At 39.3% G+C, this 21270-nt stretch overlaps 3 protein-coding genes across 5 annotated transcripts in view; all 3 read left to right on the forward strand.

Moving 5' to 3' along the window:
* Positions 1-4380: 4380 nt before the first annotated feature.
* Positions 4381-10050, forward strand: ASDURF (ASNSD1 upstream open reading frame). Of its 3 annotated transcripts, none has more exons than XM_044913360.1 (5): positions 4381-4548; positions 6289-6342; positions 7436-7511; positions 8121-8233; positions 10033-10050. In XM_044913360.1, the coding sequence occupies exons 1-4, from the start codon at positions 4459-4461 to the stop codon at positions 8189-8191; spliced, it is 291 nt and encodes a 96-aa protein (XP_044769295.1). In that variant the 5' UTR covers positions 4381-4458; the 3' UTR covers positions 8192-8233; positions 10033-10050. The 3 variants fall into 3 exon arrangements, with proteins under 3 accessions (XP_044769295.1, XP_044769296.1, XP_044769297.1); XM_044913361.1 differs by having other exon boundaries at positions 8121-8214; positions 10033-10049; XM_044913362.1 differs by lacking the exon at positions 10033-10050 and having other exon boundaries at positions 7482-7511; positions 8121-8216.
* On the forward strand, positions 8213-13041 carry ASNSD1 (asparagine synthetase domain containing 1). Its single transcript, XM_021702806.2, has 3 exons — positions 8213-9679; positions 9964-10145; positions 12682-13041. The coding sequence occupies exons 1-3, from the start codon at positions 8213-8215 to the stop codon at positions 12965-12967; spliced, it is 1935 nt and encodes a 644-aa protein (XP_021558481.1). The 3' UTR covers positions 12968-13041.
* Positions 13042-18821: 5780 nt separating this feature from the next.
* Positions 18822-21270, forward strand: part of ANKAR (ankyrin and armadillo repeat containing) — a 69536-nt gene continuing 67087 nt past the window's right edge. Inside the window, exon 1 of the mRNA XM_021702887.2 lies at positions 18822-19422. Coding sequence (XP_021558562.1) covers positions 18822-19422 — 601 coding nt within the window. The remainder of the gene's footprint in view (positions 19423-21270) is intronic.

Raw genomic sequence — 21270 nt, forward strand, 5'->3', positions numbered from 1 at the left:
ATGGGTTAGCCTGGTGGTGGGTATTGAGGAGGGCACATTCTGCATGGAGCACAGGGTGTTATGCACAAACAATGAATCATGGAACACTACATCTAAAACTAATGATGTAATGTATGGGGATTAACATAAGAATAAAAAAAAATTAAAAAAAAAAAGAAAAGCATTCATAGCTTTCAACAATTTTTTAAAATAAAAATTGAACAGCAGGCATTGACAAGGACCTGAAATGCAGGCATTCTGGGTTTTCTCTATTTTGCTATTCTTCATCACTTCTTTGGCAATGGAAAATAAAATATAAATTATTTTTAAAAAAAGTCTGTGGCTCAGTCTGTCTCCTTTTAATTGGCTTCCAATTAGTCCTACCTCATCAGAGTTAACAGAACCATCCATTTATTGTGACCACCAAGATAACCATAAATGCCTTCAGCCTTAGCCCTGTTGAGAATCACTGGAAGTAGAAGAGAGGACATTACCTTCAATGAGAAACAGGCCAAGCATTTGGGAGCCTGCTCTTTTGGTTCCATTGGTTCATAAATACTGCTTGTGTCAAATTCATCTGGGGGAACTTCTAACTTATCTTTTTAACACACACTTAGATAGTGCTTAATATGTGCCTGAAACTATTATAAACACCTGACAAACACTAACTCATTCAATCTTCATAACAACCCTTTGAGTTAGGCACTATTATTACTCCCATTCTGCACATTAGGAAACTGGGGCTTGAGAGGTTAATGACTTACCCAAAGTCACACATCTAATAAATACAAGCCTAAATTCAAGCCCAGCATTTTGGTTATAGGGTAAATGGTAAACACTGTTATGCAGCAGATAGCCATATCCCAGTCCCAAAGATTTGATCCAGTAAATCTGGGGAAAGGACTGAGAATTCTGTATGTCTATGAACAAAATTTTCAGATGATTTTACATAGTTGGAAGGGCACCCACCTACTAACTGGTATGTGGGAACCACAGCACTATTCCACACCTCATTTGGGACAGACAGAAAGGAGACTTATGTGGTTAGAAACAATTGTGTGTTGCAATATACCGAGAAAGCAAGGGAAGACAGTGGTTGTGGAACTACTCATTCAAAACCTTGGAAGGCAGGGTAATAATACCTTATGCTTTTATAAAATGGTCAACAGTAAATTATGTATTGTTAAACAGAATGAAATATATTAAGAATGTAGCATCAGAGGAAGAGTATAATAGCATTAATAAACATGAAACTATCTTACTAAGTAGGAACATGACAGCAATGGACTTAATTGAAAGAAGGAAGAAGAGCCTAGCTAGTTTATGGTGAGCTGCAGATGGTCAGTCCTGAACCAGTCAGGCAAGACAAATGATACCAGGTAACCCCAAAATGTGACTTTAAGCAGTGTAGGACTTACAGCAGTTGAGGGGGGAAATAGAAGCAATTGGATATATATGAAAAATAAGATAAAATGTGAAAGAACTTTGAAAACAAATATGACTATCACTACTTTGTTTAGTAGTGTGTCATCTTAAGAGGCCCCCAGGAATTTTAAAAAAAACAAACAAAAAATATCCAAGCCAAGCACAGCCATAAGCAACAACTCACCACCCAAAGGGGGTAAGCAGCTGTAGACTGGCCAGCAGTATCTCTGACCACTCAGTATGGAAACAATTGTAGGTCAAAGAGTCAGCTCAAACCTGAACCAGAACTCCCACTCTGCCAGCCACTGCCATAGAAGGTGGAATATACTGGGAAGCTCAGTCTCCAGCTTAATAGAGAAGCCTCAACTTTGCCTCCAAGCATGAATTAAAATAACATCTCATGTGTCGGGAGAGGTGAGTTCCTAGTTTCCTACCAGAATTAAAATAATATCCCATGTGTCAGGAGAGGTGTGTTCCTAGGTTCCCATCAGCTCAACTGTATTAAACCCTAAATGTTGGGACACCTGGGTGGCTGAGTAGGTTAAGTGTCTGCCTTCAGCTCAGGTCATGATCTTAGGGTCCTGGGATTGAACCCCACATCGGGCTTCCTGCTCAGCAGGAAGCCTGCTTCTCCCTCTGCTGCTCCCCGTGCTTGTGCGTGCGCTCTCTCTCTGTCATATAAACAAAATCTTAAAAAAAATAAAAATAATAAAACCTTAAAAAAAAATGACCCAAAGGACGCCATTCTACAGTATATAAAAACAAGAAGCAAAAGTATATAATATTAAAATTATGCTTCTATTAATCAGTGTTTCTGTATTCAACTTTTAAAAATAAATTAGCTACTGATCTAATGACTAATCATTAATTAACCCAATTTATTATCTCAGGATTTCAAGTTACCTAAGGATTTTGGAGTTATGCATAAACTTACATGATACAGAACATAATTACCGTTGATATAAAAAGTCTGTCTGAATAATTTTTTCATTTTAGTGGACGGAAATTTACATTTTTCATAAACTTGCATTATTTTATAGCAGTAATGCTAGCTTATTTAATCAATAAACCAATATAAGAAGCTTAAGAAATTCGGATTACCTAATCTCTTCATGAGAAGGCAAATCTAAATGTCATTAAAAAAAACACACATCTGTATTTTACTTAACATTGACAAATCAGTGCAAAGACTTAATAACTGTTTTTTTCTTTCTTAAACCAAAATTATTAATCTAACCTGATTTCTCCAAAGGCTCATCTTAATTATATAAATTTATATTCTTCAATTGTATGTAAGCTAGCAGTTTTTGTAAGAAGAAATTTTTTCCTTAAAAGTCCAGCACATATTAAGTATTAGAGATTTGGGGCTTTTTTTAATTTGGGGGATTTATGCAAGGGCACATTTATGTCTATAGACCAATCAGAACAGAAGTTCTTTAATTTAAGAGACATTATAATGGAATTTATTAATACCCTCCAGAAGTATGAAAACCTTTTACACTCAGACAGCAACATATAAAGGCTATTTTAAATTATAGTCACATGGACGCATAGAGAGCTCATAGCTTCAGTTGTACATCTCAATCACTGGTTGAAAGTACAACAGAAATACAAAAATTCACTGACCCAGAACTCAAAAATCAGTTCTCCCCCCCAGTGGACACAAAGTTCTTAATTAATTTGAGCTCACAAAGGACAAACAAAAAGACCAAAAAAACTGGATTCTCTTTCATCTCTCTTCTAATAGAGACTAGATCTCCATCATCCAATAGGTATCATCAAATGGATATACCATAAAACCAAATTCCAATCATTGCTGCTAGTAATGTATAATAATTTATCAGGCATGCAAAATTAGAAACAAAAACAAAATTTTTAAAAATGGAAAAACAGACAGTAAACTTACTTCTATAACCACTTTTGTATTTACTCCAAGAGCCAATAAAATATATGCCTGGGCTTAAACAACCCTGAGGTGCACTTCCTTAGCCATACAATTTGGCACCATCGGTTGAGTACACATCAGTTGGCATCTCCATGGAACCTTAAGAGTTCCTATGATGAAGTATAGGGCAGGATTGCATACACAAAATCACATCTCTCACACACAAGTGTAAGATGAACCTATGTCAAAGTTTTATTCAATCCATTAATTAATGAAGGAACAGATGTCAAAACCGAACAGTTTATGAGAAACTAAGTATATACTAATAAAGAAATCATTAGAATTGCAGAGTTAGATACAAAACTGAACAATAAATCACAACCTGTGGCATTACCTGGCCCACCAGATAGAAATTATTTGCATCTCTACCACACAAAAATCTACAAGTTAACCTCTGCTCCTACAGAATTGTAAAACAGCCCAGTCAATAGAAAGTCAGGTCCAGAAAAGGAATAAAACAACACCCAGTAATCTCTTTGTTTACAAGGTTTGGATAATTTTTCTCATAGGAGTGAGATATTGTAAATATTGCATGGAACATACTTACATTAAAAATTTATTCTTTTATCTGAAATTTATATTTAACTGGACATCCTGTATTTTATCTTTTAGCCCTAATAAGAAGTTAACAAAAATTTTAACAAGTCTGTACAATTCCGTTGCCAACAATGTATCTCTTAAATCAATGGCTAGTTTCATATCCTTCCTTGCCTAGATAATTAAGTGGTATTTTTTACCCCGCTTCTATTCTTTATATTTACCACTGGAGGGCGCATATAACGCACAATCCACTGGATTCCAGGCAGTAAGGAGACCACAAAAGCGTTTCCACGTTGGATCCGCTAGGGGACCATTCGGAAACCTCTCTGATTTCACAACCAGGATCACGCGCTCACTAGGCATCTGTGCGCACGCGCACAACTCCTCCCAAGATACATCCGATTGCGCAGGCGTTCCAGTGAATGCGCAGCCGCTATTGGTAAGATTGACGGGAAGAGAAAGGGAGAGGGTGGGGCCACGGGGAGCGCGCACGCGCTGTGGCTGAGGAATGGAAGGTACTGGGCGCAAGTGAGGGTTGGTGCAATTTGAGTTCAACGCGCTCGGTGGAGATGCCCAGCAGGGGGTCGCGGCTCGAGGACGGCCCCGGGCTGTTCTCCGCAGACCACTCGACACTACACAAGGAGGATCTTAGCAGCAAGGTGAGTGTGGGACGAGGCGCGAAAGTCCGGACTTGGCTCCGCTCGTCTCCGAAGAAGGTCCCCCGCGCCACATGGCCCAGCCTAGGCTTTGCCCTGCTGCTTTGCTCCTTTTAGTCTTAGCATTTGGCAGTTAGAGTTAAAGGGAGACCATGAAATTTACCCCAGGATTAGACCCAGCTGGTAGTGGGACAGAAGTTTGGTTGGGATCTTTTCTCCCTACTCTTTTTAAACTGTTCGAAGTACCTCCTACTCCAGATCTATTGTGGTGTTTCCCAACTCAGAAAATGCCACCACCATCCATTCACTTGTCCATGCCAATAACTTGGGAGCTATCCTTGACGTCCATCACGAAGACCTACCAGTTCTCCTTCGGAAGCTCATTTCGATAAATCCCGTTGTCACAGTGTACACACACCGTCCTAAACCAGCCATCTTCATCTACCCTCCGGAACCTTGCATAAGTTTCCTAACCGGTCACTCCTTCATCCATCCTTACCTTCTTCCAATCTGTTCTCCACTTTAGGCAGAGCAGTGATCCTAAAATATGTATCTGATTGTCACTGTTCTATCCAAAAAGGCGGGGGGCGGGGGGGCGGGGAGGGAGCAATGTACATCTTAACTGCCATAAACAGACAAAACCTTTCAAAATATACTGGAGATGGGAATGGTTATAGCCTTTCAAGTATTAGATGCCCTAGATTTTACTTTAGTTCTGTCCCAAACTAACAGTGACATCTCAAGCAAGTCTCTGATCCCTCTGTATCAGTTTCCTTGTTTAAAGTAAAGTGAAATGTATACCTGCTATTTCTAAAATGAATGGGGGTGCACTGTTCAAACACAGATCTGAAGGACGTTATACAAATTTGGTCTTGGAGTTCAATTCAAATCTAGCCAATTACTACATTGACTGGAGAGACAGAAGTGTACACACCCATGGGTAGTGAATTTTCTAATCACGTATAGCCCACTCCAATTACTACTGTAGCAAGCCATTTATACAGATGTATGACAGATCTCTGAGGTGTGTGAGGTAGGACAGAGATTATAAATCCTGCTTTTAGAGGTACTGATGACACAATATCATGTTCACACCATAACTGCCTTTACTGAAAAGAGTTAGAAATTTCACTTCCACTTAGTTGTGCCTTGTGCCCTATCCTACTAATAAAAAGTGAGGTACAGTTCAACAGTGCCAGCACCATTCTACTCTTTGAAATGTAAAGAGGAATAAAGCCAAGATGGAAAGTAATACGCCTTACTGCCCCAGGTAGGGCATTTATACTGCTTACTTGTTCTGAACGTGTGGCTACACCATTCAGTACATAAATCATGAAAAGCATTGATATTTCATGACGTGCTATTAAAAAACAAAAACATAACTTAAATCATTGAAAACTGATACTACTTTTGGTGCATATTGTCTATGTTAAATAAAAGGCACAGACTTTGTTTAGTAACTGTGGCCTTTGCATGAATGCTGGTTACCAACCCCAAACCCCTTATCTGGGTTCAGTGGGCTTTTTAACACCTGTCAAGTGTAATCACTGTTTCCTTTTCCAACTTTCCCCCAGCTGCACCCCCACACACTGCTGTTCAAAAAGAATCTTTGTATTCACAGACTGCCCATTTGGGCAACCAGTAAATTATAGCACCTTATCCCATCTCTCTAATTTTAAAAGGCCCTCAATCAAGCATACTTTGCTAGCCTCTGATTTAAGAAGTTTTTCTTTATTTCATTAGATTAAAGAACAAAAAATTGTTGTGGATGAACTTTCTAACCTGAAGAAGAACAGGGTGAGTTATTAGGATAATTCTGAATTGTATGTGGGAAGGTTTGATTATATCTTATTAACTATATACTAAAGTTAAAAGAATTATATATAAGATTTATATTTACATTAAAATTTGCAAAACTTCAGCATCTTTTTTAGTTCCATTGCAAAAGTGAAAAGTGTCCAAGATTTTATACACATAGTGGATATCTATATGTTAATTATAGTTGATAATTTTTTTTTCTCATCATATGCAATTTGCACTACCTTTGAACCAAAGGATACTAATTATACAATGGTATCTTGGGTCTGTAATCACTAATGGTATTGACTTATACTTGAATTTGGTGTTTTCTTTTGAAATAAATAACCATTAAATATATTAAGAAAGGAAACTCTGCCTTAAAATGAATGTGGATAATTGTTGAAAAAACAAAAAGGATAAATTGCTTCCCCCCCCCAAATTTTTTTACACAAATCATCCAAATTGAATGCCATGTGCATTAATGTATTCATAAACAAGGTACTGCTTTATGTGTACTTATACTGTCAAAAATTACATTTTAAAGTTCAGGAAGAAATGATTTTGAGCCCTTTAAAGCATTTGATAAGTAACAGGTTGGTTAAACATTTCTGATATTGTCCCTTTTAGAATTTAAGGCACAACTGACACAAACTTTCTAGAGGGCAAGTTGGCAGAATGTATCAAAGCCTTAAAACTATGTAGCACTTTGACCCAGTTCCATTTATAGGAATTGATATTTATGAGTCATGAGAGTGAACAAAGATTTAGTTACAAAGAACTTCATTGCAACATTGATTTATAAAGTTGGTAATATCTTAAATGTCTAAAACTTGAGGACTTATCAAATAACCTGTAATGTTCAAGGAAACTGATAGTTGATATATGCAGAGAAAATACATTTCACCTCAGTGTTAATGGTAGCAGTTTCTAGATGGTAAGATAATGGGTGACTTTTGTTTACCTGTATTTGCTAAGGTATTGTTCTGAATATATCTTATTGAAGTTCAAGAATATACCATAAAAGCGTTCAGAGTTTTGACATATACTTTTTAGATCAAATCCTGATATTAGCCTAAATTATGTTTTGCAGAAAGTATATAGGCAGCAACAGAACAGCAACATATTCTTTCTTGCAGACCGAACAGAAATGCTTTCTGAAAGCAAAAGTAAGTTTTTTGGGTGGTTTTTTTTGGTATATTATATAGAAATGCATGAAAAGTCTTTTCTAGGCTTTCTGTAGAAACTCATGGTAGTGCCTAAATTATACTGTCTATATCTGAATGTTTAAATATATATCTGAAGCTTGGATGGTGGTATATCAAGTAAAATTAATGCTGTGGTTTGGGTTTTCTTCAAGGTAGCCTTCCAAAGATGAGTCTACAGTAAAAATAAAATAAAATAAAAATATATAAGTTGTGTTAGAAAGCCATAATTATTAATGTGTGCTTTAGAATTTTTGGCAGGTCTAGGTGCGAGAACTGCTCTACCACTTTCTCCCTTTGTGACTTTGAGTGAATAACTTTGAGCCTCCAAAGTTTTTTGGGATTTAAACAAGAGGGGCTAGCCCATAACCCAGTGCCTGGGCCAAAATAAGCATTTGATAAACAGATTATTTTCCTAAAAGATAAACATTTGTCATTAGAAGCCTGTTGTAACACAGTGCATATACTCAGGTGGTTTGATCTTGGTAAATAGCCTATGTTGCTGTATGAATTACCAGGGAAAGGTCTAAGAATTTTCATTTTACTTAATATTTCTTCTCCCCTCCCCCACAGATATACTGGATGAACTGAAAAAAGAATACCAAGAAATAGAAAACTCAGAGAAGACCAAAATCAAGAAATAGTCAACTTGATTTCACACAACAATGTGTGGCATTTGTTGTTCTGTAAGCTTTTCTGTTGAGCATTTCAGCAAAGATTTGAAAGAGGATTTACTGTATAATCTTAACCGACGGGGACCCAATAGTAGTAAACAGTTGTTAAAGTCTAGTGTTAGCTACCAGTGTTTATTTTCTGGTCATGTCCTTCACTTAAGAGGTGTTTTGACTGCCCAGCCTGTGGAAGATGAAAGGGGTGATGTGTTCCTGTGGAATGGAGAAGTCTTTAGTGGCATAAAGGTCGAAGCTGAAGAGAATGATACTCAAATAATGTTTAATTACCTTTCCTCTTGTAAGAATGAAGCTGATATTTTGTCGCTCTTCTCAGAAGTCCGAGGTCCTTGGTCTTTTATATATTACCAAGCGTCCAGTCATCATCTATGGTTTGGTAGAGATTTTTTTGGTCGCCGTAGCCTGCTTTGGCATTTTAGTAATTTGGGCAAGAGTTTCTGCCTCTCTTCAGTTGGCGTTCAGACCTCCGGAGTGGGCAGTCAGTGGCAAGAAGTTCCAGCATCTGGAATTTTCAGAATTGATCTCAAGTCTGCTTCCATTTCCAAATCTGTGGTTTTAAAATTGTACCCTTGGAAATCTGTTTCTGGGGAGAATGTTATCAAAGAATGTGTTAATAGCCTGATTCAGATTTCAGCAAACTTGCCTGCATTTGCATCAGTGGTAGCAAATGAAGCCAAACTGTATCTGAAAGAACCTGTTGTTCCTTTAAATGTGACGTTACCACAAGCTCCCCTTGAGATTCCTTGCAGTAACACCGCTAGTGTCCCTCCTACAAGGGAAACACTTCAGGTCTTTCTTACTGATGGACACACAAAGGAAGTAGTTCAGCAATTCACTGATGTCCTGAGTATCGCAGTGAGGAGACGTGTCTTGTGTTTACCTAGGGATGAAAACCTGACACCAAGTGAGGCTTTGAAAATTTGTGATAGGAAAGCAAACGTTGCAATCCTGTTCTCTGGGGGTATCGATTCCATGGTTATTGCAGCCCTTGCTGACCGCCATATACCTTTAGATGAACCAATCGATCTTCTTAATGTGGCTTTCATGACTAAAGAAAAGACCCTATTAACTGGTTTTGACACAAAGAGGAAAAAACAGAAAAGTCATTGTGAAATATCTTCTGAAGAATTCTCTAAAAATAATGCTGCTGGTGGCGATGATGATGGTCCTGATAAACAGTTCAGTGTACCAGATCGTATCACAGGCAGAATGGGACTAAAGGAACTACAAGCTGCTAACCCTTCCCGGATTTGGAATTTCGTTGAAATTAATGTTTCTCTGGAGGAACTGCAAGAATTAAGAAGAACTCGAATATGCCACTTGGTTCAGCCCTTGGATACAGTGTTGGATGATAGCATTGGCTGTGCAGTCTGGTTTGCTTCTAGAGGAATTGGTTGGTTAGTGACCCAGGATGAAGTGAAATCCTATCAGAGCAGTGCAAAGGTATGCACGGCAGACACACTGTACTCAGAATTTCTGAGCCCTCATTTTCACCCTTTAAAGCTATCAGCATTTATATTGCAAGAATAGAGCATATTTTAATTGCATTTAACCTACAGTGCGATGTATAAGACAAAAATTGGGCATATTTTTACTATTTTATGACCATCCTTGTGTTTTTGTCAGAAAATGTTATTTTTGAGATGGGAACTTTTTAAGCTTTGCTTTTATTTTAGTCATTTTCTTTATCTTATGTTGGAAGTACGGATTTCTTTAAACTGTTACAGGTAGTTCTTACTGGAATTGGTGCTGATGAGCAACTTGCAGGTTATTCTCGCCATCGTGTCCGCTTTCAGACACACGGAATGGAAGGATTAAATAAGGAAATTGAGATGGAACTGGGACGAATATCTTCTAGAAACCTTGGTCGTGATGACAGAGTTATCGGTGATCACGGAAAAGAAGCAAGGTAATTCTACTTACGTAAGTGCTGTGGGTAATTTTGTAGAGACACTAGACTGTAAAAGGAGATTTTTCGGTTCTTTTTCTCTGGAGACTGTTGAAATGAATAACCGTAGCAACAATACTATCTTGACCTTATATTACAAACACCGTCCATCAGAGGGGAAGCTGGGGAGGGGTCAGGGGAGCACTTGTTTTCCAGAACTCATATTCTAAGCGATGTCTTTTTGGTAATTTTCAAAGATAATACAATGGCGTGATTGTTTTCCGTAGTACAGTGGAAAAGACTGTAAAACTGAGGTAATGGAATGCTGAGAGAAGGTATTTAAAGGGTTGGGTTTTGGGACGCCTGGGTGGCTCAGTTGGTTAAGCGACTGCCTTCAGCTCAGGTCATGATCCTGGAGTCCTGGGATCGAGTCCCACATTGGGCTCCCTGCTCAGCAGGGAGTCTGCTTCTCCCTCTGACCCTCCCCCGTCTCATGCTCTCTCTATCTCATTCTCTCTCTCAAATAAATAAATAAAATCTTAATAAAAAAAAAAAGAAAATATAGAAGTTCTATATGTACTATAGAATATACATAATTTACATATATTACATACCACAATGTAAAAACTGTAAAATGTTTTCCTTTTGAAGGGTGTATGTATTTGAGAGAGAGAGAGAGAAATTCAGTCTTTTATTTCAGGTAGGTCAGAGAAAAGGGAATTTATTTTATTTAGTAAAAGCAGTTGATTCTAAAGGCCCCATGTGATACCCTTATGTAAAAGTGCATATGAAGAATGTTTCAAACAGCGGATACAGGATTGTGATTTAACAAATACCACGATAGTGGCTAGATCCAATATCAATTTATTATGTATTTTGGCATACATATTAGCAGTGCTCAGTTGATTAGATTATCTTATATATAAATTTGTTTTTGTAATTAATGCATTTTTACAAAATATTCCACATAACGGGCACCTGGGTGGCTCAGTCATTAAGCGTCTGCCTTCTGCTCAGGTCATGATCCCAGGGTCCTGGGATCGAGTCCCACATCGGCTCCCTGCTCGGCAGGAAGCCCGCTTCTCCCTCTCCCACTCCCCCTGCTTGTGTTCCTGCTCTCGCTATCTCTCTGTCAAATAAATAAAATCTAAAAAAAGAAAAGAAAACCAAAATATTCCACATAACGAATGCCTTTACCCTTTCCAGTCTCTCTACATGAGCTAGAATAAAATGTAATAAAACAGAAACACTACTGTAACAGTAATGCATTTAAAGAATTGGAGGGAGAGTTTTAAAGTATTTTAAACAAAACCCAGAATTTTGTAGGAAATTAGAGAAGCCAAAGGGCAGAAAGTTATTTTTTTTAAATAAAACAGTACTTTGTTCTGTTAATACCATTTGCCTCCATTTAAATGGCTTAAAGGTAATCAAACAATTTTTTTTTAAAGATTTATTTATTTCAGAGAGAGTGTGCATGCACCCACACAGGCACACACGGGGGGAGGGGAAGAGGGAGGGAGAGAAGCCTCAAGCAGACTCCCTGCTGAGCACGGAGCCTGATGCGGGGCTCAATCCCACAACTGACCATGAAATCATGACCTGAGCCGAAACCAAGAATCAGACACTTAACGGACTGTGCCACCCAGGCACCCCAATTTTTTTTTTAAAGATTTATTTATTTCAGAGAGAGAGAGAGAGAGTATGCAGGAGTGCGAACAGGGGGAAGGGCAGAGGGAAAGGGGAAGCAGACTCCCTGCTGAGCGCAGAGCCCCACTGGGGCTCTGTCTCCTGACTGGGAGAGCATGACCTGAGCTGAAACCAAGAGTCAGACACTCAACTGACTAAACCACCCAGGCGCCCCTAAACAATTTTGATAACCATAAAATTTTACCATAAGTAAATGTTTCACAAGTTCAGGATTATAGAGCCCTTCTGTATTGATTTCATACCTCTGAAGTTCATTTACTTTTGACATGATAAAGAGCACACAGATTGAATAATTGAGTCAAGACTGTACTTGTGGGGCACTGGGTGGCTCACTCAGTTAAGCGTCTGCCTTTAGCTCAGGTCATGATCCCAGGGTCCTGGGATCGAGTCCCACATCGGGCTCCCTGCTCAGCGGGGAGTCAGCTTGTCTCTCCGTCCCCACTCCCCCACTCTTCCCCCCATTCAGGCTCTCTCTCAAAGAAATAAATAGAACCTTAAAAAAAAAAACAAAAAAACTGTACTCGTTTTCCAAGGCATTCCCAAAGAAACCTTGTGAAACAATTTGAGATTATTTCTAACCGTAGGCCTAATTTATTTATTTTTTGAGGCAAAATTTATTTATTTTGTAGCATATTATTAAAATTAGTCATATGAAATATTTGCCTATGTGATTAAATTTTAGCTGTAAAATTGTGTAAATAACCAGAATATTTTTAATTGAGAAAAACAGTGCCATCAAAAATTAATTTGATGCTATAAATTTTAACATTGAATAAAATGTAAAAAATAATCATAACACATTGGTTGTTTTTTTTTTTTTATAGTGGTTATATTTATCTATTTATTTTAGATTTCCTTTCCTGGATGAAAATGTCGTCTCCTTTCTAAATTCCCTACCGGTTTGGGAAAAGGCAAACCTGACTTTCCCCCGTGGAATTGGTGAAAAACTAATTTTGCGTCTTGCAGCATTGGAACTTGGCTTAACAACCTCTGCTCTTCTGCCAAAACGGGCCATGCAGTTTGGATCCAGAATTGCAAAAATGGAAAAGAGTAATGAAAAGGCATCTGATAAATGTGAAAGGCTCCAAGTCATTTCCTTAGAAAACCTTTCTATTGAAAAGGAGATTAAAACGTAATTCTTCACAATGTAACAATATTTACTGAATAATGATTATGTAAAAATAAAACACTCTGCTGCTCTATTATTATATAATGTGGTATTAAGGTTCATTACATGAATTTTTACTTAGCTATATAACTTAATATAACCAATTTAGTCAAATTAACCCTGGAGAAAAAGAGATAATACTTGAAAGAACAACTTGGATCTTTGAAGCTGTGATACTAACATTACTTTGAGCTCTTACATGGTAATGTCCCACCACCAACACTAAAAGAAGAGAAAGCAGGTTTTACCGACCCTTCTCTTGGTAGCTACACGCAGAAATAACTCAGTTTCTTGTTGTTAGGAGCCTGGCGGAAACAGGGCTGTTTGACAGATGAGAGAACTACGGTTTAGAGAAGCTAAACAGTTTGCTTGAGGTTCACAGTCCTGAGCAACACTTGTTACTTCTGTTACATCTCTTTAGGCAGCTAATTTTCCCACTCAGAGCTTCTGATGATTTTAAGCATTCTCCTGTCCCCAAAATCTCTAGCCTCCTCTCCTTGCCTCATTCTCAGCTCATGACCTGGGCTTTTCACAGAGAATCAGTCATCAGGACAAGAAATGCCTACACTTTCCAACACCAGAACTTCTTTTTTTTGTTTGTTTTTTTAAGATTTTATTTATTTATTTGACAGACACAGCGAGAGGGGGAACACAAGCAGGGGGAGTGGGAGAGGGAGAAGCAGGCTTCCCGCCGAGCTGGGAGCCCGACGTGGGCCTCCATCCCAGGACCCTGGGATCATACCCTGAGCCAAAGGCAGACGTAATGACTGAGCCACCCAGGCACCCTCCAACAACTGTCAAAAGGCTGTGTCTCCACCTGTTCTCTGTATCCCAACTCTTCTTGCCTTATAGGAATCTTACATTCCTCTCTCCTGTATCTTCAGCCTCTTTGTAGGATCCTTCCTATCATCATTTAATGTTCCGGTCTAACCAATTTAGAATGCACATACCTGGTTCTGTATCTTCCTCTGCTTATCATCTCTTGCCTCCCATCCACACTCACCCTCTGCACCTTTATGTCTCAACTCCACTCTGGCCTGATATCCACCCACATTAGTCAGCTGTGACAACCATACCAAGGTCACGGGTCTATCCCCAATTAGGACTGACACCCTTTCTGGACATGGACATACTTTGATTCTTTTATTTATTTATTTTTATTTTTTATTTTTTTAAAAGATTTATTTATTTGACATAGAGAGATACAGTGAGAGAGGGAACACAAGCAGGGGGAGTGGGAGAGGGAGAAGCAGGCTTCCCGCTGAGCAGGGAGCCCGATGCGGGGCTCGATCCCAGGACCCTGGGATCATGACCTGAGCTGAAGGCAGACGATTAACGCCTGAGCCACCCAGGCGCCCCATACTTTGATTCTTTTAATCTTGGTGGGAAAGCAGTTTTAGGATACTGACAAACAGCAATCTGTCAGAGACTTTCACATGCTCTGAATTTATCCTCTGGGAAATGTAATGTTCAAACCATATTTAGATACTAACTATAATAGCTTTCATCCTTTTACCTCAGGGCAGACAACTTCAAGTATCTATGTGGTCCTGAACACCAAATTGACATTCCTCCTATCAGGAATAAACTAAGAGGTAGCAGCCTAGATTTGAATATAATAACTTTTATAGTGACAATATAGTTCAATACTAAAAACATCTATCATTTATACAGTGATGATTATGTGGCAGGTGCTACTTTATGAGCTTTGCATGTATTAATCCAATTGAACTTCTGTAGGGAATTTCCAGGTCATCTGCTCCAGCATTTTGTTTTGTCCCCAGAGAGCCTAATTCTTTAGAACCTTCTTACTACTTAATTCCATAAACCCTGGGATGAAGTTCTGTGTTAGTCCTTAAAATAATTTTCCCAAGATTTGAGACACTTAAATCATCTGGTACTGAGCAAAAAACATGTCAGTAGAAGAATCTATATAGATTGTTCATAAGTGCAAACATGCAAATCTGTTAAAGAAGCAGTGACGTTTTTACATCCCTGCCCTGGAACAGCAATCATAAATTTCTAATACTACCTCCATAGCAGCTAAAATCATGACATGGTTGGACTAAGAGAAATTCTGCCCCCCAAAAGTCACTAAAACACCCATGTTGGTACACTCAGTGGAAAAGTTTAAGTTATCCCCCTTGACCTAGCAGCAGCAGACAATGAAGTTGGGCATTCCCTTATTCACGAAACATTTCTCTTGGCTTCTGTGCCCAAACTTGATTTTCCTCCTGCCTTCCTGACTGCTGGCCCTTTGTGTTCTTTGCTGACTCCATCTTCTCCTCCTGACTTTTAGATACTAAATTTCTCAGGTTTCCGTCCTGGGTTCCAAACTTCTCAATTCTTTCCCTTGGTGATTTCAGCCACTCTCTTGGCTTCACTCACCCTAAGCCTGCCCAAATGTATGCATCTACCCCAACCTGCCATTCTTAGCCTGGACCTGACATGTATATTTAAGGCATATTTAGCATCTCTACTTAGTTCTGTCACAGGTACATCAAGGTCAATATGTCCACAGCTGAACTCTTAATCTTGCCCTGATTCCCCATTTCTCCTGACAGAAATTTGAGTGTCATCTGGATAACCATTTTTTTTTTTAAGATTTTATTTATTTGACAGAGAGACACAGCGAGAGAGGGAACAGAAGCAGCAGGAGTTGGAGAGGGAGAAGCAGGCTTCCCGCTGAGCAGGGAGCCTGATGCGGGGCTCGATCCCAGGACCCTGGGACCAGGGCCTGAGCCGAAGGCAGACGCTTAACGACTGAGCCACCCAGGCGCCCCTAACCACTTTCTTTTTTAAACACCACCCACATTCAATGTTGCCACCTCATTATTTCTCAGATCCATCCACAGCCCTGCATCTCCACTGCCACACACTCTAGCCTGTACCTAGCATCTACTGCCACCAACCTAGCCCAAACCTTTAGAATAAAGTTCAAAATCATTAACTCAGCAACCCGGGTGATTAGGCCCTCACCTGCCTCTATGGCCTAATTTTGTGCCCATCGTCTTTCTAGTTCCTTAGGCAAGGTTTTGTTTGGTTTCTCAAAAAGTTCAACTTCCTTCTCAACTGGATTCTTCATCACCTGTTGTTGCCTATCCCTGGAAAGCTATTTCTCCAACTCTGCTTGGATAGCCCTTTGTCATCTTCCAGGCTCAGTTTAAAATATCACTTCCTCCGGGCAGCCTTTCCCAGCCCCTGGTCTCCGTTTGATTTCTTTCGTGTGCTGTCATTACATCTCATATTTATCACCCTGTTTAAATATAATTGTATGACTATCTGTGTAACTATAAGCCCCTTGAGCTAATGTGTCTGTCTTGTTCTCCAGGGTCTCCAAGTTCCGGGACACGGTGCTTGGCTCATAATAAGCGTTCGATAAATATTTGCTGAGTGGAAGAATAATGATGCAGGTGGGATTCCAACTCAGGAACATGGCGCCTTCGCCTCTGCCACTCTGGATTTGCGTTTTCCTAGAGGAAAATCGTGAAAGTGAAAAGTGATGGGGAATCACAGTGCTCAGAGCATGAGGCGGGATTGAGGGGAGGGGAGGGGCTGGGACACCTCTCGGAAAATTCAGCAGGGCCAAGCGAGCGCCACGCCGGCCGGAAGCGCTGCCCGCGGGCGCACAGGGGCGCCCCCTTGCGGCGCGGCAGAGCTGTCCTCGCCCGAGGACCAAGGGCTTCCGCGCGTGCCGGTTCCGCCCAGAGGCGGAGGGCTCCCAGGAGGGCCGCGCAATCGCGCGGGGCGAGCGGGCCTTCCCCGGCGGTCGCTGCAGGAGAGTCCCTCTCAGATCCTACCTGCAGAGGCTTCCCTTTGACCTTGCCCACCAGGGCTTCCTGAAGGTGAGAAGCCATTCAGGGCGACGGCTGTCCCCGGCTCCCACGAATATTCTGGGGACCAGAGTGGACGCAGCTTCCTTCTCCTGGACAAGAAAGCAATCATTCCAAAGTAGGTTTCTTCCCTTCCCTGTCCTTTCCCCTCTTTCGTGTCCATGTGGGCGTAGGTCTTGGACCAGACCTGGGTTGTTTCCGATTCTTTAGGTGTGAAACCATAGGCACGTTCTGTAACCTTCCTAGTCTCCATCTCTGCGTCTACACAGTGGGGATACCAACTCCTACCTCGAAGAGTTGGCTTCTTCAAGTGTCCTGTCCGAACTAGCAGCATCAGCATCAGCATCACCTCTAACTTTTCAGAAATGCAAATTACCCAGCTCACCCCAACAGACTGAATCAGAAACTCTTAAGCAGGGTCCATCAATGTTTTAACAAGCTCTAGGTGGTTTCGATGCAGGGCAAATGTTAAGAATCACTGTATGAGAGGCGCCAATTAAATGAAATAAGTAAAATATTATGTATAAAGAGCTGGGCAAATAGTAGACGCCCAAAAAATAGTGGTTATGATCATTTTTATTCCAAGAACAGAAAGGCATTTAGTTACATAGAAACAGAAAGTTAAATAGGCTCTTCTTGTTCCTTTTCTTTTAAGCAGGTCTTTATTTTCTTGCTTTAAAAAAACTAAAAACAAAATAAACATATACAAAAAGGCTTCTCCAACAAAAAAGAATAGGTATGCAACAGTATCTTCTCTATAAACATTTCTTTTTGACATACTTCTTAGTATCTTTTGACTTTTGAAAAGCAGAACATGATTAATGTTTAAAGATTTCACTTTTTAAATTGTTTTAATTCAAATCTCAACTTTCTTACGGTGTAATTAGTTTAAGACTGAAAATCGTAATAGAACTGCCATACGGTCCAGCAATTCCACGTCTGGGATTTTACCTGAAGAAAATGAAAACATTGGGATGCCTGGGTGGCTCAGTCGGTTGAGCGGCTGCCTTCGGCTCGGGTCATGATCCCGGGTCCTGGGATCAAGTCCCACATCGGGCTCCTTGCTCGGTGGGGAGCCTGCTTCTCCCTCTGCCTGCCTCTCCCCCTGCTTGTGTTCTGTCTCTCTCTCTGACAAATAAATAAATAAATAAATCTTTAAAAAAAAAAAAAAAGAAAATGAAAACATTAACTCAAAAAGATATATGCACCTCCATATCATTGCAGCATTATTTACAATAGTTTAGATATGGAAACAACCTAAGCATCCATCAACAGATGAATGGACAAAGAAAGTGTGGTTAAATGTATACAATGGAATATTCAGCCATAAACAAGAATGAAATCTTGCTATCTGCAACTACACGGATGGAACTTTAGGGCATTATGCTAAATGAAATAAGACAGACAAATACTGTATGATCTCACTTATATGTAGAGTTAAAACACACACACACACACACAAGCTCATAAATACAGGGAACAGATTGGTGGTGGCCAGAGGAGGGGGTTGGGGGGTTGGGGAAGCTGGAAGGGAGTCAAAAGTACAAACCTCCAGTTATAAAATAAGTAAGTCATGGGGATGTAATGTATAGCATGGCAACTATAGTTAGTAATACTGCACTGCATTTTGAAAAGTTGCTGAGAGAGCAAATCTTAAAAGTAGGTATCACAAAAAAACAATTTCATAGCTATGTATGGTGATGATGTTAGCTAGACTTATTGTGATCATTTCAAAATAGATACGAATATTTAATCACTGTGTTGTAGACCTCAAACTAATGTTTATGACAATTACACCTCAATTGTTAAAAATGTTATTAAAAAAAGATTGAAAACTATCATGGTTGACCATGAAACAACCTAATACAGATAAAGCTACAGATTTATTTGGGAAATCCAGCTTCATTACCATGACAAATTTCATTGCCTGTCTTTTCCTTTATGGTTTATTGCAGAAACTCCAGAAAGGCCACCTACAATTAGTAAGAAATGTTAAGATTACCCAAAAAAGGATTACCTAGACTTGATCAAATTCAAGATGAAGAAACCTACCTGGAGAACTTAGCAGTACAGAGAAATGCTTCTGCTTTTTTTGAAAAATATGACCGGAGTGAAGTACAAGAGTTGCTAACTACTGCCCTAGTCAGCTGGTTGTCTGCCAAAGATGACGTCCGCTCTCAACTGGACCTCCCATGTGGAATTATGACTCAAATGAATAATGTAGGTTTCTCCACTGCCATCCTGCTGACTCCTGTGGACCCTACTGCCCTCTTAGACTATAGAGAAGTCCATCAAATCATAAGGGAGTTGGCTGTTGGAATTTATTGCTTAAATCAAATTCCCTCAATCAGTTTAGAAGCTAACTATGATCAGAGTTCTTCTTGTCAATTACCACCAGCTTATTATGATACCAGAATTGGGCAAATTCTGATCAATATTGACTACATGCTGAAAGCACTGTGGCATGGAATATACATGCCCAAAGAGAAACGCGCCAGATTCTCTGAATTGTGGCGTACTATCATGGACATTGATCCAGATGGAAAGCCTCAAACATATAAAGATATTTTTGCAGAGTTTAGTTCTGCAGGTAAGAGAATCTAACATGCTTTATTTTTATTGGAAGCCATCTTTTTATTTAAAAGTAATTTATCTTTGTCTCAGTTGGAGTTTTGTTTATACTCCTTGTCTTACAGAGCCTAAGTAGGAAAATCAGTAATAGAGCCAAGAGTAGAATTCGAGTGCACTGGGAAAAATCTCCAAACTTGGAAACGAAATGACTGCCAGGTTGGCTAGTCATCTACACTGCCATTTTTATAAACCTCAAAAATGAATGATAGGAGAATTGAAGTTAAGGATAGATGTGCATCAGCAATCTAAGCTTTGGTATTTTAGTAGCATTTGGTTTAATAAGTATTTGTTCTTGGTTCACCTAACTTTTAAGTTCCTTCCTTCTTAGGGCCATATTTCTCTAAAGCCTGTATATTCACAACAGATACCACTAAATCCTGGTGCATCTCCCCAATATATGTAAATGTTTTATTGAGCTATTAAAAAAAAAAAATCCCCTAAGTTCCTTTGTAGTAGGCCAAGTGGAATGGGGAGTAAATTGGGAAATGAGTGGTTCAGTGTTCCCAACTGCTTTCATTGATGAAATATATCTAATCATTTTCTAAATAGATTTCACAGTTTGTGGGCACAGGCTTGAAAATAAGTCTCAATTCTGGTAAAAAATGTGTTAGAATTTCACTTGAGGGAGCACAGCAATAGATTTTACATAGATTTTAATCTCACCTGAAACTAAAAAAGGATGACAGTTTGTCCTTCGGGAATGAAATGTCACTCAGACGTTTCCTTTCTTGGCTATTCTGAGAACAGATCTGTTGATTTGTGTATTGCATGTAAATTGGCTGCACTTTAAGGGGGTTGATATTCAATATATAGTATTTTCAATTTTTATTCAGTTTTTTATACATAATCTTAATAAGTTTCTGCATAACCTCACTAAGGATGAAAAGGATTAATATTCTCCCCTAATTAGCCAGATTTCCCTTGGCTAAATAGAACTAATAACAGAACCTCTTAATGGTAGATCAGGTGGAAATGAACCACTTTTTATCTGAATTGTACATGTAACTGGGGAGAAAATTACCTGAAAACAACTTTAGTTTGTCAATGTAAGTCTGGTTACTAAAGCAAATACCTTGAAAACAAAATCAGTGGTTTCTTAGCTTCTCAATAAGATGTGGAAGAATTGTGATCTTTTGAATATTTAATACAGTTAATATGGTAAGGTAGTTTCATGGAGTTGTTTCATTGTTTTCTTATTTTTTTCCTTCTCTGTCATTGATAGCTAAGTCAAAAATTATACACACACATACAAAATGTACATATATGTGTTCATAAAGGGCTCTAGTTTGATTTATTCATTTTACAAATTTTCACTGAGTTTTTATTTCTAGCTAAGACACAAAAATAAGCCTGATGTTAAGAACAAGTTAGCAAAAAAAAAAAGAACAAGTTAGCAGTAAGCTTACATAAAAGCTCCATGAAAAAAAAACCCTTACCTGCCTTGTTTCTCTGTGTATGTTTTGTGCCTAAGACAGTCCCTGACACGAAGTAGGCATCAACTAATATTTGTTAAATTGAGTTAAATTAATTGAATTGAATTACACCCCTCTCTTTTTTAAAGATTTATGTATTTATTTGGGAGAGAAGAAGCATGAGCCTGGGGTGGGGGGCGAGGCAGAGGGAGAAGCAGACTCCCCACCGAACGTGGAGCCTGATGTGCCAGCTCGATCCCACGACCCCGAGGTCATGACCTGAGCTGAAATCAAGAGTCGGCTGCTTATCTGACTGAGCCACTCAGGTGCCCCCGAATGACACCCCTTGAGGGGATTTCTACCATTACCAGTTGATCAGGTTGGAAATTAAGTCT

This window comes from Neomonachus schauinslandi, chromosome 3, assembly GCF_002201575.2.
Source record: "Neomonachus schauinslandi chromosome 3, ASM220157v2, whole genome shotgun sequence".
NCBI lineage: Eukaryota > Metazoa > Chordata > Mammalia > Carnivora > Phocidae > Neomonachus > Neomonachus schauinslandi.